The sequence below is a fragment of the Delphinus delphis genome, chromosome 8 (genome assembly GCF_949987515.2).
Source record: "Delphinus delphis chromosome 8, mDelDel1.2, whole genome shotgun sequence".
Taxonomy (NCBI): domain Eukaryota; kingdom Metazoa; phylum Chordata; class Mammalia; order Artiodactyla; family Delphinidae; genus Delphinus; species Delphinus delphis.
The window spans coordinates 70,040,238-70,057,504 of NC_082690.1; the positions used below are offsets into that span (position 1 = coordinate 70,040,238).

The 17,267-nt window shown below is 46.2% G+C and overlaps 1 protein-coding gene across 2 annotated transcripts; it reads left to right on the forward strand.

Annotated features, from left to right (window-relative positions):
- Positions 1-10,394: 10,394 nt before the first annotated feature.
- LOC132429121 (calcitonin gene-related peptide 2) lies at positions 10,395-12,993 on the forward strand. 2 transcript variants are annotated; one of them, XM_060017321.1, is made up of 3 exons: positions 10,395-10,480; positions 10,746-10,877; positions 12,831-12,993. In XM_060017321.1, the coding sequence occupies exons 1-3, from the start codon at positions 10,395-10,397 to the stop codon at positions 12,991-12,993; spliced, it is 381 nt and encodes a 126-aa protein (XP_059873304.1). The 2 variants fall into 2 exon arrangements, with proteins under 2 accessions (XP_059873304.1, XP_059873305.1); XM_060017322.1 differs by having other exon boundaries at positions 12,834-12,993.
- The last annotated feature ends 4,274 nt before the right edge of the window (positions 12,994-17,267 follow it).

The window sequence follows — 17,267 nt, forward strand, 5'->3', positions numbered from 1 at the left end:
TCTTTCCGGACCGGGGCACGAACCCATATCCCCTGCATCGGCAGGCGGACTCTCAACCACTGCGCCACCAGGGAAGCCCTGATCTATGCTTTTAAAAGATCACTCTGAGAGTTATGTGGAGAAGGAATTACAGGGCCAACAGTCAAATCCAGGAGACTAGTTAGGAGACTACTGGAATTGTTCAGGCAAGAGATGATGGTGGCTTGGACTATGGTCCCTTGTTGCCATGGTCTGAATGTTTATTTATCTCTCCCCACCCCTCAGTTCATATGTTGAACTTCTAATGCTCAATGAGATAGTATTAGGAGTTGGGGACTTGAGAAGGTGATTAGCTCATGAGGGCAGAGCCTTCATGAATGAAATCAATGTGCCCATTAAAGAGACCTCAGAGAGTTCCCTTGCCCCCTTCTTCCGTGTGAGGATACAATGAGAAGTCTGCAACCTGGAAGAGGGTCATCCCCTGACCATGTTGGTACTGTGATCTCAGATTTCAGCCTTCAGAACTGTGAGAAATAAATTTCTGTTGTTTATAAGCTACCTAGTCTGTTATTATTTTGTTACAGCTGCCTGAATGGACTAAGATATTGGTGGAGACAGATAAATGGTTGGATTTGGGATGTTTTTAGGGTGGGAGAGTAAACAGGAGTAGAGTAATAGTTAATATATCTAATCGCTGCATTAGATACAGATGAAGGAAAAGGAGGAATTAAGAATGATACCTACATTTTGAGCTGAATCCACTGAGTTATTTGTGCTGCCGTTTACTATGATGGGTAAACGTGAGGGAAGAAGAGATTTGGACAGAAAAAAAAACCAAAATTCTTTTTGGACATGGTTAGGTAGAGAGGCTTATTAGACATCCAAATGAAGGTATATGTGATTTACTCAATTCCCATTGAACCCCTTCTTGCAAGCCTTTTTACAGAGATTAGAACATTAAAAACATTTCTTCTCAGGTCCTCTTGGAGTGAGAATTCCACACAAAATTTAGGCAATCAGAGGCACTGGCAATCAGAGACATTCATAATTCATTTGGAGGGCAGAAGTGAACATTTTAGGATGTTGGCTGTATGAGAGGAAACTGGATATTCTGGGGCAACCATGGAATTCCCTGGAGTCAAAACTGATATAGGTGAGCAGCAATGGACTTCCCACTACATTTCCGTGGGATGATTAGTTTCTCCTGGATGTATTATTCTTGGGTGTGTGGCATCTGGACCTGATTCTCTGGCCCTTTAAAAATTTCTGTAAGCTACTCAATACCTTGTAACAAGTACTGTCCTGTTTAAATTAGCTTGGAGAATTCTGTTATACACAACTAAGCACCCTGATGAATACAGAGTCAGATGTTAACAACTAGCATTATTGCTAAGAGACATTCTGCCATCTCCCAGTCCTCCAGCCTTTCAGGAGTGAGTATGAAAATTTAATTTTAACCTATCAAGATAGCGAGCTGAGAACACCCATACACGAAAAAAGCCTGATATAATTATCTTCAACGATAAACAGAAGATATGCCCCAGTAATTTCTTGGCCAAGGAAATTTCTAAGATGCTAGGTATGAGAAAATAGGGTCTGTTCAACAAGAAATAACAAACCAACTCATGAAAACTAATAAATCAGGATTGGAATCTCCCCTCCCCCCACTGCCCCAAGTTCATCCAGCATTAATGAGTCTTTGGCAGCGTGTCCTTTATGTTTTCTTTTGAGTGGAAGGGCTTCTGTGTGTGTTTGAGTTATTGCTGCAAGAGACTAGAGGGTACTGGTTTTTCTGGTGTTTGCTTACTGATGAAATAGGCACTGAAGTTAATGGACCCTAAGACTCAGGCACCATGAAAGGCTTTCTAAATACTCTGAGCAAAGACCTTATGAGTCAGATGGGTGGGAATAGTTGACAAAGTGACATCAGCGTATCACAGCCTGTTTGCTAATCTATCACAACACAGTATGGATGGGAAACTTATTCTTGCCTATTTCTAGGGAGGGTCATTAAGCAGTGGCAGACTCTTTATAATAATAAAATGGGCTATAGCAGACGGTCTTAGTGCCTCATCAGTCTTTACTATTCCCATTTGTACCTATAGCTTTCTACTGCAAGCACCTATGACTCTCTATCTGGGAATTTTCTCAGGCCACAGAAGCCTGGCCATGCAGGACTGGCCAAGATGTGCTAGGGAGTTAGCACCTGTGGGAGCACCCCTAAACTGGTGATGGACTGGAGTTGGTGGATAAATAACTTACCATTTTTCGGGGTGGAATAATTCTGAGGCTTTCTCTCTAAAGTGTTCTGGAGGATCTCCAGCAGGATAAAGCCTCAATTACCTGCAGCAGTAACCTGCTTATTATCATACTCTATAATGGTTATCTTCCCTTCCCTGTCTCATTTCCCTGTTCCCTTACTGGTACAACTCCCAAATAGATGGTTTATACCCAAATTCTTGTCTTGGGTTCTGCCTCTGAAGAAACCCAATGTAAGACAATGGTTAACGTGTTATAGCACTTACTAGTTGCCATACACGGTTCTAAGCACTTTATGTTTATTACCTGTTTAATCCTCACAAAGCCCCATTAAATAAGCAATATGATTATATTCATTTTACAAAGGAGGATCCTGAGGCGCATAAACTTTGAACTATTTGTCTATGGTGAAACAGCTAATAAGTGTGAGAGCCAGGATTTGAACAACAGGCAGTTTGGCTCCAGAATCTGTGCATTTATCTACTACTCTGTACTATAGATTGTCATCCAGTACTGTGGCCACTGGCTAAATGTGGCTCTTTACATTTCAATTAATTAAAACAAATTAAAATTCAGCTCTCTGGTTGCACTGGTTATATTTCGTGTGCTCAAGAGCCACATGTGGCTTGTGGCTATTGTCTTGGGCAGCATAGATTTGGAATATTCCCATTGTTGCCGAAAGTTCTATTGGACAGCACTGTTATACAAGACCCTCTTTTAAACTTATGGTCTGTCTCAAACTTCCTTAACATTATAGAAACATTCACTTATCCAGAAACACCCTCTATAGAAGACATAGTTGAGGGCCAGAAAAAGGGCCAGGAAAATGCATTAGAGCTCTTTACCATTACTCATAAGAGAGACACTCAGATCCTTCCCTTAACCCTCCTCCTTCTGATTTGCTCCAGCCAGTTCTACTGAACATGTGTCTATCGTTTTCCTGATGATGTTGAATTAGCAGGTGAAAATTCAGGTAGACTGGGCCTGGGGCTAGAGGCAGATACATTAACGGTGACCAGAAGAAACCATCACAACCCAAAAATGTGATCCTGAGATTCTGACTAAGAGGATCTCATAGTCAACTGAATATGAATAACTAATATGCTAACTGAAAACAATGGACCAAGAGCTCAAAAGCACAGAAGTTGGAGTCAGCAGGTGTGGAGGTAAACAGTCCAACTAATTCAGGCCCTGACATAGGATGCAACACTGTGACTGATATTCTCTTGATGACGGCTGTGAGTCATCCAGAGAAGGTTAAGAGGAGCATGTCATGCATTTTAAAAGGGTTTCCATCCAAAATGGCTTTTAAAAATGTGTGTTTTCCATTTAGAGTATGTTTCAGTTACCTGGGAATTTACTTTAGCTAAAACTCTCATTATTCTGAGAGTGTTGACTGCAGGAGATTTGACTCTAATTAGCTTTACAAGAAAGTTTTAAGGACCTGTATTTCTACTTTCTTTGCAGCGTGGAACAATGCTCTCAGACAGGGAGGAGAGAGTCAATTTGGGTCCTGTGAGTCTGAGCCAAGAAAGAATTTTAATCATCTCAGAGGAACCCAACCTGAGTAATTCCTTGACGTCATTCACTGTCCATCTCTCAGAGTGACCAGCTTGGGTCTGGGCCACCATGCTTTGCTCATTCTCTGGAAGGCACAGACAACTCTAAAAATATTCTCTAAGAAGGGACTTCTGTGGGTTAGATGTTGGCCTCTCTATTTCTCTGGGGTTTGGAGGAAGAAGCCTCCCGGCTGGTGGCCTGTGATGGGGAGTGGGACTCAGTTGAGTCGAGTGTCCAGTGGATTGAATGTAATTTGAGGGTTCTGCAATGACTGTCTGTATCTCCTACCCTTCAGCCAGTCTTCTTAACTGGCTTAGCAGAAGAGAAAGCTGTGTAGAGACATACATTTCTAGTGCAAACTCTAGTAGGGCAGGGAAAGCCATCAAGAAGCAAGGACCCCAGACAAGCTCAGGGCTCTGAGGAATTGGTTGCTTCTGTTGGTGGTGTTATAAGATGGGCTGAAAATTGGAGTGTTTGCAAGCCTTTAAAAGGAGTAGTTAGACCCAAGATTTCCTTCTATATCCTATGTAGTTAGATGACTAGGTGTCAGAAAAGACTGCAGGATTACCATAATGAATGGTAAAACTCCCAGCCTCCTTTATTACTTATTGGCTTATACTCCACCCCACAACTCCCATCCCGCTGACCCTTGCAGGAGTCCTCTTAGGACAAATGAAAAGCCAAGGGAAAAGACTTACAGTTATTCATTTCATAGTTTAGCCCCCCCCTCCCCCAATAAAATGACAAGGTTGCTTCTCATCTAATCATTCTATATTCAGGTCCATCGATGGACAACTCTGCCATCCTCATCTTCTGATGAGCATGTTATTACTTCCCTCTGAAACATAAATCAGCAGCTAGGGAGAACTAGAAATGTGCGGGTAGTCTCTAAAGTGAGAAGAACAAAACAAACAACCTATGTTTAACAGCTTCAGAGAGCTAGAAGACGATGTTGCACCCATGAAATAAAAACAGGAGGATGTAAAAAGTAACACAGAATTTTAAAAAAGCTATTGGAAGTTAAAAATATGATCAAAAGAATTTAAAAACAATATAAATTTGAAAAAAAAAATCTCCCAGAAAGTTGAACCGAGAGAGAGAGAGAGAGAGAGAGAAAATTATCAAAGAAATAAAGCAAGAAAATTTCCTTGAATTGAAGAACATGAATTTTCTTATTGCAAGTGTTCTCCCAGTACTTAGAACAATAAATAAAAATAGTCCACACCAAGGCAAAACATCATGGTATTTTAGAAGACTGGAACAGAGGGAGGGAGAGGGAGAGGGAGGGAAGGAGAGGGAGAGTGAGAGAGAGAGAAAGAGAGAGAGAGAAAGAGAGAGAGGAAGAGAACTTATAAAAAATAGAAATGGATTTCTCAACAGTCACACTGGAAATAGAAGACAGAGAATACTTTCACAATTCTGAACGCAAATGATTTCCAACTTAGAATTCTATTTCCGGAAAAATCTATCATATAATGTTGAGTTTGCTCCACCAAAGTGAGGTAGTAAACCAAGAATGAGGGACAAGTAGGACCTAGGAAAAGGAATAAACAGGTGATGGGCAGAAAGAAAATTAAACAAATGAAAAGAGAGGGAATTACTAACTAAAAAAACGTACAAAGAAATGTAATCAAAGTACAATATGTGGCTCAGCTAGTCTGTACATGGTCTTCATAATATAAACACTGAATATCTATTTGACAAATAGATGATATTACTATAATGAAAGGGTGCAAGGATAGGTATGTGTTTTATTTGGGTGGAGGGTGATATACAAGGACTCTTGTTAAATACACCACTGTAATATAAGCATCAGGAGGGCAGGGGTTTTTGTTTCATTCACTGTGAGTTGCTAGTGCCTAGAACAACGCCTGGCACATAGTAGGTCCTCAAGAAATATTCATTGAGTGAATAAAACTTTCCCCTAAGGAATATTTCTCCAAAGAAATTTGTAAAGAAAGCAGAGAGTAAGTTAAAGCAAATAAAAATAAACTTCAGAAGCTACAGTACATGGAATCTGTTTCTCTCTACAATTTAATGACAGTCATTTTCAAAATTTAAAGGTTAAGTACATAAACTAGTTAAACCAAGCATCGAAACATTTGAGAAAATTTAAAAGCAAAAGATATTCCTGGGAAACCATTCGCTGTAAATCCTCATGCTAGTTAGACTGGGGATGCCTTGAAGCTCAGAACAGTTCCAGGAAAATCAAAATGTAATTTTCTCGATTTAGAAAACACATTTTATTGACTTTTTCTTCCATTATGTCACAAATATAATAAAGGATGGGTTGAGGAAAAATGCCTTATTTTGCTTTTCAAGCTGGAGTTCAGAAGAGGAGCCCTTCCTCTCACGTTAGATTCCAGAAAGTTTTCACCATGACACTGATTCCTTTTATGAAATAAAAAGAGGTGCGTCTTTGGATCAGCAATCTGCTTTTCCATCTAATGGATCTAAACTGGGTGTAATTCACCTTGGCTGTGAATTTACTGCTGACTCTTAAGGGAATGAACTCTTGGAACTGTTCATTCATCGTCCCCTCCCTCACTCCCCTGTCACCGAACATTTGCTGTGCACCTACTATGCTCCAAACACTGTGCAAAGACACTAGTGGAGGAAGATTAGGTTAAATAATTCTGGGTACGCAGTGCTAAAATAGCCGGTCCCTTCGGGGTATCCAAGAAGACATTGAAAGCGCAGTACCAGGACAATTTGTGTGAAGATGGGCTTCCTGGTCCTGGTGCGCACTCCTCTTTCTTGTCAGAGCGCAAGGATCCGAGTCTCTGCAGCTTTTATAGAAACTTTCACCAGCTTTACCCCAGGCAGGAGCTCTGCTCGGATTGTGGGCTACGCATCGCGTGCCTTTGGAGTGGAAGGCGCCGCCGGGGACTGTGCCCCGCTAGAGGTGGCAGCAAGGCTGTCGGTCCTAACACTTCAGAAAAGTTCTAGTGACACAGACAGAGTCTCTGGAGAGGCTGTCAGCTTTTCAGTCCTTAGCCCCAGGAGTTCAAAGTTACCTCTAAATTCATATTTTGGGGCCTCTTGGGAGGCCAAAACCCAAACGCGACTCCTGCGCTCTCTGCGGGCTTCCCCGCTCAGCTCGCCACAGATAACTTGGAGGAGGCTAGGGAACGTGGGGCCCAAGCTCTGGGGCCTTCCGGACCTTCTCTCCTACCCCGCCCCCTGCGCTGGTCCTCTCTGGGGAGCGGTGCTTCTCGGAGCTGCTGGGACGGGCTCTACTCTCTGCCAGACCTCAGAGACGGTGGCAGTGGTCCGGGAAGAGGCGGCGAAGAGGGCGGAGACGTTAGTCATCTCCCAGCTGCACCTTTCCACCTGGCAGCCCCTTTCCCCGTCCAGAGTCCGGGAAAGGGACGCAGGAGTGGCCCCTCACATTTGCAGGGCTCTGGGAGAAGGGGCCTCAAGTAAAGGCCGCTTTGGTGTCACCGGTTGCATCCGGAAGCGAGCCCTACCATTGGGGCGCAGAGAGACAGTCCCACTGTTACAGCGGAACCGCTTCGAGAGCAGCGCTTTCTGGTGTGGGATTACAGGGGTCCTGGGAGTCCTCCTGCCCTGCTTCGTGCCGCCAGAGCCCGCAGCCACCTTCTCGGCGCGGCGCAGCGTTCCCGGGGGTAGGGGAGACTCCGGGTCAAGCAGCCTCTGTGCCTTCTGCCCGCCGGGGTAGCAGGCCCGGCAAGAGTCGCCCCGGGTTTGGCGGCCCGGATTCTTTGGGGCTGTGACCTGGAGTTTCGGTTGCCCAGGTGCTGGAGGGCGACCCGTCTTCGGCCCGCAAGAGGGGTTCTGCCACAGAAAATAAGACCCGGAGGGCCTAGACAGACGTCCCCTGAGCTCCCTTCTGACCTGCAGAAACGGTCGTCACCAGCTGCGGACATTCCGCCAGCCTCTGGCTTCGCTCCCTGCCCCGCACCCCTGGGCGAGGCTTCCGGAGAGGCTTCGCGAGCTCAGGAGGGCCCGGCGGGAGCACTTGAGGTCGCAGCTACCACGTTCAGCAGGGCTAGCCTGAGGGCCTGAAGGTGGTTGCGCTCCTTCACTTCTTCCGCACTGCCTCTACCCCCATGACACTCTACGCCCCTTCGGCCAGAGCTGGGATCTTCTCCCAGCTCCCTGGTGTCGCGGGCGCCCGCTGCGCGGACTCCAGACGCGGCTTTCCGTAAGGAAAAAGGGAAAGGCAGAGTCCGTGCGCGTGCCTGTGCTTGTGTCTATGTCCGTGCTTGGGGGACAGTGTGTACCCCTGTGCATATAAAACTTGCCTGTTTCCGAAAGCAGAAACTCGGGGGGCTGCTTTCGGATCTGGGCGAGGTCGGTATGGGTGGATGCGAGCTCCCTCCTTTGCGAACAGCTGGTGAGGGCTCATCTGCTGCAGCGAGTGCTGGCGATCTGAGGAGTGTCTGTGTGTGAGTGCGAAAGGAGAGCGTGTGGCTGGGGTCCAGGTAGGTGAGCGCTGGACGTGCACCCTGCGGGAGGCGTGAGCGCGCGCACCCGCCGGCCTGTGGCTGCGAGTGGCGCGTGTGTGAAAGGGCAAAGGTTGCCCCGTTGGTAGGCGCTGACCCCGGACAGCTCTGCAATCAAGGGCTTCAGGGAAGTGGGGCTGGGGTGTAGGGCGAGACAGGTAGAAACCCGGACACAGGCGTCCTGGCCCAGCAGCTTGGAAAACAGAAGGCAGAGGCGCCGGACAGCTGTGTAAACCAACTCCAGCGCCGCAGCGCAGGATCCCCGGTTAGAGTGGGGGATGCAGAACCCGCAGTCGAGAATTCGGGAGCACGAGAGGAATGCCTAGCCCTCTGCGCAGACAGTGCGAGTCCTCTCTTTCACTCCTACCCGTCCCAGAGAAGCGAGAAGAAAGAGGCTAGGTTGCCAGACTGGCAGCAAACCAACTTTGCGGGGCCCTGGGCGCCAGGGCGCTGTTGAAGGAGAGGACGGAGTGGAGGATATCCCAAATCACCCCAGTTGGTCCAGAAGGATCAATTTTTTAAGGGCCCTTTCCCCCCACCATCCCCTTCTTCCACCGTGGTCTATTTCATCTGAGATCCCTTCAGAATCTAAGGGACCAGGCCGGAGTCCCTACTGGCGTGGCTGGAGGGAGTGCAAGGCCGGAGTTCAGGCACAAAGAAAGTGAGAGAAACTCTGGCCCCTCACTGTCGGTGACACCAAACTCTACACAATTTGCTCCCACTTTCTGGACGTCGAAGTCTCTCCGCTCTCTCCGAGCCCTCCCGCTGCCCAAGCAATGACCTCATTGCGAGTGACAGCCAGAGCGGATGGTTCCCCTCCCTAGTGGACTGGTGTGCGGAGCGCGAGCAATGACGCAATCGGAGCTGGGTCGCTCCTGGCCACTTTGGATTGGCCGCGCGGGCTCGTGGGGACCTCCCCGCCCCCCATCAGTGGCATAAGAGCAGAGCGCTCCGCGGGGAAGACGCCCACAGCAGGCGTTTTGTCCATCCGGGTGGACCCGCATCTCGCGCTCTCCTGAAACTCGAATCGCCAGGTGAGAACTTCCCACTCTGCTCACTCTTAATTACCAGCCTCTGCATAGTTCATCTAATTTGCCCCATCTGCCTGCCTGCCTCTCTTTGCTTCTCACGGCCATCCCGGCCCACCTATAGCCAGGTGCTGCTAGCCGTCTCTCCCCTTGGAAGAAGACAGGAGACTGGGGCTGTCAGCTCGTTTTCTTCTAACTAGCTCCAGTGGAACCGCAAGCATCCCCAGGGCTTCGCCTGGGCGCTGGAAGTTCCGTGAGCCCAGCCCTAGCTTCCTAGCCTTCCTGGGTCTGCAGCCCCTGCATTTGTGCCAGTCCTTTGCGTGCAGGATTCTTCCCGAGTTTGGTCTGGGAGTGCCCTGAGCAGTCTGTGTCCCGAGGGATCACGTTTGGTTCTCAGGACGGTTGAGCCCTGAAACTTCCTCTGAGGCGCCTCCAGCCTGCAAGCGTCCCTGGGGCATTGGCGCGGGCTTGGGGCAGTGCAGTCAGCCGGCCAGAACATTGAGCTGGCGCCCAGCACCTGCTGCTAAACTGCGCTTCAGCAGAGGCTGGCTGTTCGGGCAGAGCCGAGAGACGCCAGTAACCGGCACGTTAAATGATCCCCAACCCAAACCCACAGACTGAGAGATTAGCGCTCCTTTCCAGTTTACCCTTACTGCCTTCCTTTCCCAACTGTTGGTGGCAAAGTCCAGAGGAGGTGAAGGTGGTCCTACATTTCTCAGTCCCTATGAAGACAGGCACAGTCCACAGCAAGGGTGGGTTCTCGCTTGGTTTCTGCATAGGGCAGAAGGTGTGGATTTATGTGCATGTGCATGGCTTCTTCCTGGCTTTCCACGGGACAAAACCGGAATCCCCCACCCTCACCCCAGGACACCTGTTTCTGCTGTACCATGCGATTCAGTGTAATGTATATTTTGAGATTCAAAGCAGGCCATCTGGCAAATGAACCGAACTGAGCCGTGGGGAGGTGGGGTAACCTGCCCGAATTCTCAAGGCAGTTGTGGCAGAGGCCGGGCCGGACTGGAACTTGGGTCTGTGGGCTCCAGGCGGTGCTTGGTCTTGGTGCAGTGGTAACGTCATTCTCCCTTTACAGAGAGGCATCATGGGCTTCGGGAAGTCCTCCCCCTTCCTGGCTTTCAGCATCTTGGTCCTGTGCCAGGCAGACAGTCTCGAGGCAACACCACTCAGGTGAGACAGCCTGAAGCCACGAGAGCATTCCCCTTCCACTGCCCCTGGGATCAGGCGGTTCTGTGCCTCTGAAGTCACAGCAGCGGGAGGCTCACAGTGAATCAACACCCTCAGGTGTACACTGGGCTTGAGCCCTGTGGGCTGGGAGTCAGGAGAGCCACATCCTCAGGGATAAGCCACGGAGACCAGGAAGCCTGGCTGCTTATCCTGGGAAGGAGGCAGGCAGGGACTTAGAGTCTGTGTTGGGTTTGCTTCCTCTCTCCAGGTCTGCTTTGGAGACCCTCCCAGATCCCGGGGCACTCAGTGAGAAGGAAGGGCGCCTCCTGCTGGCTGCACTGGTGAAGGCCTATGTGCAGAGCAAGACCAATGAGCTGGAGCAGGAGACGGAGGACTCCAGGTAAGGCTCAGCACCCAGCCCTGGCATATTCACGAGGACATATCCCAGAGAGGTAGGAGAGACCGCATCGGGCCAAGAGTTCAGCAGATTGTCCCTGTTCACCAGGACCTGGGACTCAGTCATTCTCAGCCTACGTGGAAGACAGAGGTCCACATGCAACTGGAGGGACTGTGATTAGACACATTAAAAAGATCCATTCCTGAAAGCTGTTAGGAAATGAAATGGGGAGGTGTGGAATCACTTACTCTGGGAATTGGTCTTGCCCGACTAAGGAGAACACCCAGCACTGGATGAGTTAGGACTGGTAAGTGTGAAGCCAGGGGATGGGCTGTTATAGCTCTGGATGTCTTAGAAATTTAACCTGTGTATGTTGTTCTTTCACACCTGCAAGGCACCTTCATGGCACATTTGCAAGGTGAAGCCAAAGGCCTTGCAGAGGGTGGGGTCAGGTAGAGCAGTGTCTGAGGTAGGTCCGGGGCCTTTAGATGTGTAGAATCTGTGGAGATGTGCATGTTCTCATGGGGCCAGACACCCCTCCCCAGTCGCACCTCCCTGTGCACCCTGAGCTTGGAGCTCACACCAGCAGAGTCACATGTTGCACCTGCATTCACCCTGAGAACCTCTCTGCAGAGCATGAAGGACTGAGCAGCATGTGGAATGCCAGAAAAGGTCACCCCTTCCCCACCACAGCCCTTCCCCGCACTGCCCTGGCTCAGCGAACCTCTGAGTTCTCCTAATGGAGGATGCGTGAGCCACCCTCCTGCCTGCCCCTCTCATCTCTCTGCTCCAGGCACCCCCTCCTGGGTCTAACCTTCTGCATGACTGCCCTCAGGGGCAGCCCTGGTGCATGGTTTTGTCTGGCATGTCTTTTCCCTGCAGCCTGGATGGCTCCAGAGCTAAGCGGTGCAGTAATCTGAGTACCTGTGTGCTGAGCGCGTACTGGAAGGACCTGAACAACTTTCATAGATTCTCTGGCATGGGCTTCGGGCCTGAAACACCTGGCAAGAAAAGTGACATAGCCAGCAGCTTGGAGAGGGACCGCTCCTCCCATTTTGGGGTGCCCCAAGATGCCAAGTGAACTCCTTCCACTCACTCCTTCCTGATTTCCTTTCTTGCTCCCATGGATGAAGTTAATGCATGCAGATTTTGCCTGGATTGCTCTTCAAGCTGGTATTGGTAGCTTTGCTTATGACAGAGAATGCTGGGGACCACAGGATGGAAAGAAAGAGAGCAGGACTCACAGACAAGGTTAGAGATAAGAGAGTGAGGGAAGCTTCTGAGATACCAGAGAATGTCATGGGCAGAGCCGTCCAATTCCTGCTTCATCCCTCATGCCTCATCATTGATGAATAAACCTATTTTCTAAAAGGATTTGCACTTTGGTGGTCATTATTCTGGTCCCTGTCCCAGGCCTGAGAGTGCCCAGGGCCTATGCTTGAAAGTAGCCTTAGCCTTAGGGTAGTAGGATGCAGGACTTGGTGAGGGTCCCTGTGAACCAGCTCCAGCAATGAGAACAGGTGTGCTGAGGAGCAGGTAAGCATTTCTGGGGGATGATGCTGCAAACCCTGTGCTCTGAGCCTCTTCCAGGTAAGACTTCAGGGAATTTTCATTTTTCTATGGAAAGTGGTTTTGTTGGTGCTCGTGGCTAGGGTATGGCGTCTATATGCTCCTTACATGTTGGGGTGGGCATAGGTAAGGAGTGATAAGTATAGGGTTTTAGCACTTGCCACATGGCTTAGAACTGGATTTTTTTGTGAAAATCTTTGGGCAGGGCTTCTAGCAAAGGCCGCCAGGCCATTTGCCCTAACAGCTTTGATAACTGCATTTAGGAGAAACACCTATTCTTAAGTGGTGTGTCAAAGAGCTACAATTCCCTTTATGAAGGCCTTATGGGGTAGGCTCCTGCCCCAGCCTCTCACTGACAGGCCTTCTCTTTTTCTCCATCCTGCAAAGCAGCATCACTGCCCAGAAGAGGTCCTGCAACACCGCCACCTGTGTGACCCATCGGCTGGCAGGCTTGCTGAGCAGATCTGGGGGTGTGGTGAAGAGCAACTTCGTGCCCACCGATGTGGGGTCTGAAGCCTTTGGCCGGCGCCGCAGGGACCTTCAGGCCTGAGCAGTGCAATGACTCTGGGAAGAAGGTGATTGCCTTGTACTGTCAGATGGGAGGGGAAGGGATTTGGAGGTTAGGACCCACATTTTGAAACCCACTGGACCTAGCTGCAGATCCCTTCTCTCCACTTACATTATTCTTCTTGAGTTAGTGAGTTCCTTCTACAACTCAGCTTGAAATCAGAGCACTAGGACAGGCTGCAGAGATGCAGTGTCATCTTTCTGAGAAAAGAGAAAAAAAAAAAAAACTTGCTGTATTTAGAAAGGTAGGGCCTTGCAAATCTTAGCCCGGGCCACTTGTCATTAATGAACCCAGTTTCAGAAAGTACTCAACTCTTGATCAGTATTCACAGATTCAGACCAGAGGGCTATAATCATAATACTACCGCTAATATTAATAGTTACCATTGAATTGTTTGCTTATCATTTGCCTTCAAAGCTTGCTTACATCTCATATCCATAATTTATAAATAGTGTTCAGTTGAAGAAGCACTTTTATAAATTTGTGTTCTTTCAGTAAGAATTGTGATTATTTTCTTCTTGTCCTTCTGATTCTCCTAATTCTCTTTCTTCTTCTTTTCCTCTTCCTCCTCCTCTTCTTCTTTTTTATTTTATTTCTTTTTCATCTCAGGTTACCAGGAAGCTGAACTCACCACTTCTATTAACTTCTGTTGACAACAACTTGGTGAGGAGCCCCCAAGGAAGATATACATGTTTGCATCCTAATAGATATCAAAAAAAAAGCACCTTTGTCACTTGAAAGGAATGAAACTGAATGCAAAATAAGCTAATTCCATATTTCTTGTGCATCTTTTTTATATTTGATTCTTTGTGCAGTAAATGTGATGGCATCTCTCATTAGCTTATCTGGTAGCAAATTGGTTCTTTGAAAGCTGTCCTGTTGACCATGGCAGCTCTGGCAAATCTTAGGGGGACATTAAATCACTGCCTCTATGGCCTCTGGGGACACATGGTAATGGTGATGCTATGCTTTATTGTCTAAGAACATGGTTGTATAATTTGTTTAAAGAAATGTCAATATTGTGCCATTTGTGAACTTCATTAAGATTAAAGACATATTTTGGATACACTTGTTTCAAGACCCGGTTGGTTCATTTCAAATTGTCTTCCTATTTGATAGCAATAATAATAATAATAGACATATTTTGAGGGATGACTATGGGCCAGATGATGTTCCAAGGTAGTGCTTTATACCTATTAATTCAGTTACTCTTCAGGACAACTCCACAGGGCTAGACCCCATTATCATTTCCACTTTACATGTAGGGAAACAGAGGCATGGAGAAGTGAAGTCCAAGGTCACACAAATAGACAGTGGCAAACACAGGTGCTGATTTCCAGAGGTTACAGTTGAAACCACTGCAGTGTATGCTTTTCAACAATGGCTCCTGTTGTTTTCCAGAGACCTGTGAGCCATTCTTTGACCTAGCTGCCTCACATGGTAGACCCTCAGATTTTTGAAGACAAATGGAAAATTTAAAACATACAAACAACCTAGTCTTTATATAATAAAATGAATCCCTTCTACCCATTACTTGGTGCTATAGGCTGCATGTTTGTGTCCCTCCCCAAATTTATATGTTGAACCCTAACCCCCAAAGTTAGGAGGTGGGGCCTTGGGGAGGTGATTAGGTCATAAGGTTAGTCCCCTCATGAATGGGATTAGTGCCCTTATAAAGGAGGCCTGAGAGAACTCCCTTGCTCCTTCTGCATATAAATTTACAGTGAGAAATTTGCTGTGAATGAGGAAGTGGTACCCCACCAGATATTGAATCTGTAGGTACCCTGGTCTTGAACTTCCCAGCCTCCAGAACTGTAAGAACTAAATATTTGTTGTTTATAAGCCACCCAGTTTGCGGTATTTTGTTACAGTAGCCTGAATGGACTAAGACATTTGGCTTCAAGAAGGATCAATTTGCGGCCAATGTTATTACATCTATGAGCCATCTTCTTCCCCCAGACCTCCCCTACCACCCAATATATCCATAAATATTTCCCCTTGTATCTCCAAATGGGAAGGACTTTTAAATATAACCAAAATTCCATTTAACAATTAAATAGTTCAAATCCCTCAATTACCTTATATATTAGATATATGATATCATATATATTAATCTTATATAAATTATATATATTATGTATATAAATATATAAATATAAATCAGGGCTTAAATTAGGTCTTCACTTTGCTGCTGGTTGATACGTTTTAAGGCACTTCCCATCTAGAGGTTTCACCTCTATCTTTTTTTTCCCTCCTGCAATTTATTTGTTGGAGAGACTAAGTTATTTGTCTAATGGAGTTTCCCATATTCTGAATTTTGATGGCTACACCCTTGTGGTGAGGTTTAACATGCTCCTTTATCAATTGTATTTCTTGTGAGTGAGAGTGGGAAAGGGGAAAGAAAAGTGGAAGATGAGGTCAGAGATGTAATGAGGAAGACAGATCATGTAGGACTTCATAGGGCACAGGAAATACCCGGGCTTTCTATCAGTCAATTTCTAGTCCATAGAACAGAAACCACGTCAGTGATTTTAACAGAAAGTATACTCTAAGACATTGACTAAGTAGGCAATAGAGTACTGAAAAGGCAAAAGAAAACAAGAAATAGTGCAGAGATAAAAACCAAAGGAAGCAGCTACCATCCACAGGGCTGGGAAAATGAGGGGAAGTGGTGAGGGAATTAGAATCTAGGAACTTAAAGAAGAATTCTCAGACCATTGAGAAGGAAGGTCATCTGATGCTGATATTGAAGCAACAGCAGCACGCATTGAAGGGGTGCAACAAGACTGTTTTAGGAGTGTAGGAAAGAACACAAAACTGCAAACAGGAACCAATTTCCCTGGCAGAGTAGAGAAACTGGGGGTGATGCTGACAGAGACAGAAATCAAAATAAGAAGAAGCAAGTTTCTTCTTCATGCCTTCTTGTTTCCTTTGAGGACCTCCAATTGGCAGGGATCCACCTGACAAAGAAAAATGTGGTTTGCAGAGTTCCAGCCCCAGTATCTCTTTATAAGCATATATATTTACATTTTTATAGAGAAAAGCCATTTTTTTGGCATACAGTTCAATGGGTTTTGACAGTGCATTTGAGTCATGTAATCACCATCACAATAAAGGTACAAAACAGTTTTATCACTCCTCAGAAGTCCCCCATTTCTCCTTTGCAGTCAGTTGCCCCCTCAGTCTTTAAACCCTGATAACAACTGTTATGTTCTCTCTCTATAGTTTTTAAAAATATTTATCTTTTAAAATTGATATATAATTAACATATGACATTGTATCAGTTTTAGGTGTCCAGTGTAATGATTTGATATATGCGTATATTGTGAAATCACCACAGTAAGTTCGTCCATCACTACACACAGTTACAATGTTTTTTCTTGCGATGAGAACTTTAAGATTTATTCTCTTGGCAACTTTCAGATAGATAATAGAGTAGTGTTAACTATAGTCACCATGCTGTGCATTACATCTCCAGGACTTCTTTATCTTATAACTGGAAGTTTGTACTTCTTGACTGCCTTCACCCATTTGCAGCTCCCTACCCTCACCTCTGGCAACCACAGATCTGTTCTCTGTTTCTATGAGTTCGGTTTTTGGGTTTTTTTCATACATAAGTGATATCATACAGTATTTGTCTTTCTCTGTCTGACTTATTTCACTTAACATAATGCCCTCAAGGTCCATCCATGTTGTAACAAATGGCAGGATTTCCATTTTTTAACAGTGAATAACATTCCATTATATATAAAACTCTCTATATACACCAATGTCTATATATCCATATCTATATCTACCCATATATCACATTTTCTTTATCTAGTCATCTGTCAATGCACACTTAGGTTGTTTCCATGTGCTGCTATGAACATGAGGGTACAGATATCTTTCCAAGACAACGATTTCCTTTCCTTCAGATAAATACCCAGGAATGGAATTGCTAGATCATATAGTAGTTTGATTTTTAATTTTTTGAGGAAACTCTACATATTTTCCATAGTGGCTGCACCAATTTACATTCCCACCAACAGTGCACAAGTGTTGAGTTTTTTCCACATCCTTGCTGACGTTTGTTTTTTCTTGTCTTTTTCATAATAGCCATTCTAACAGGTGTGAGGTGATATGTCATCGTGGTTTTGATTTACATTTCCCTGATGATTAGTGATGTTGAACACCTTTTCATGTACCTGTTGGCCATTTGTATGTCTTCTTTGGAAAACATCTAATCAGATTCTTCTGACTTTTCTGGAATGTCA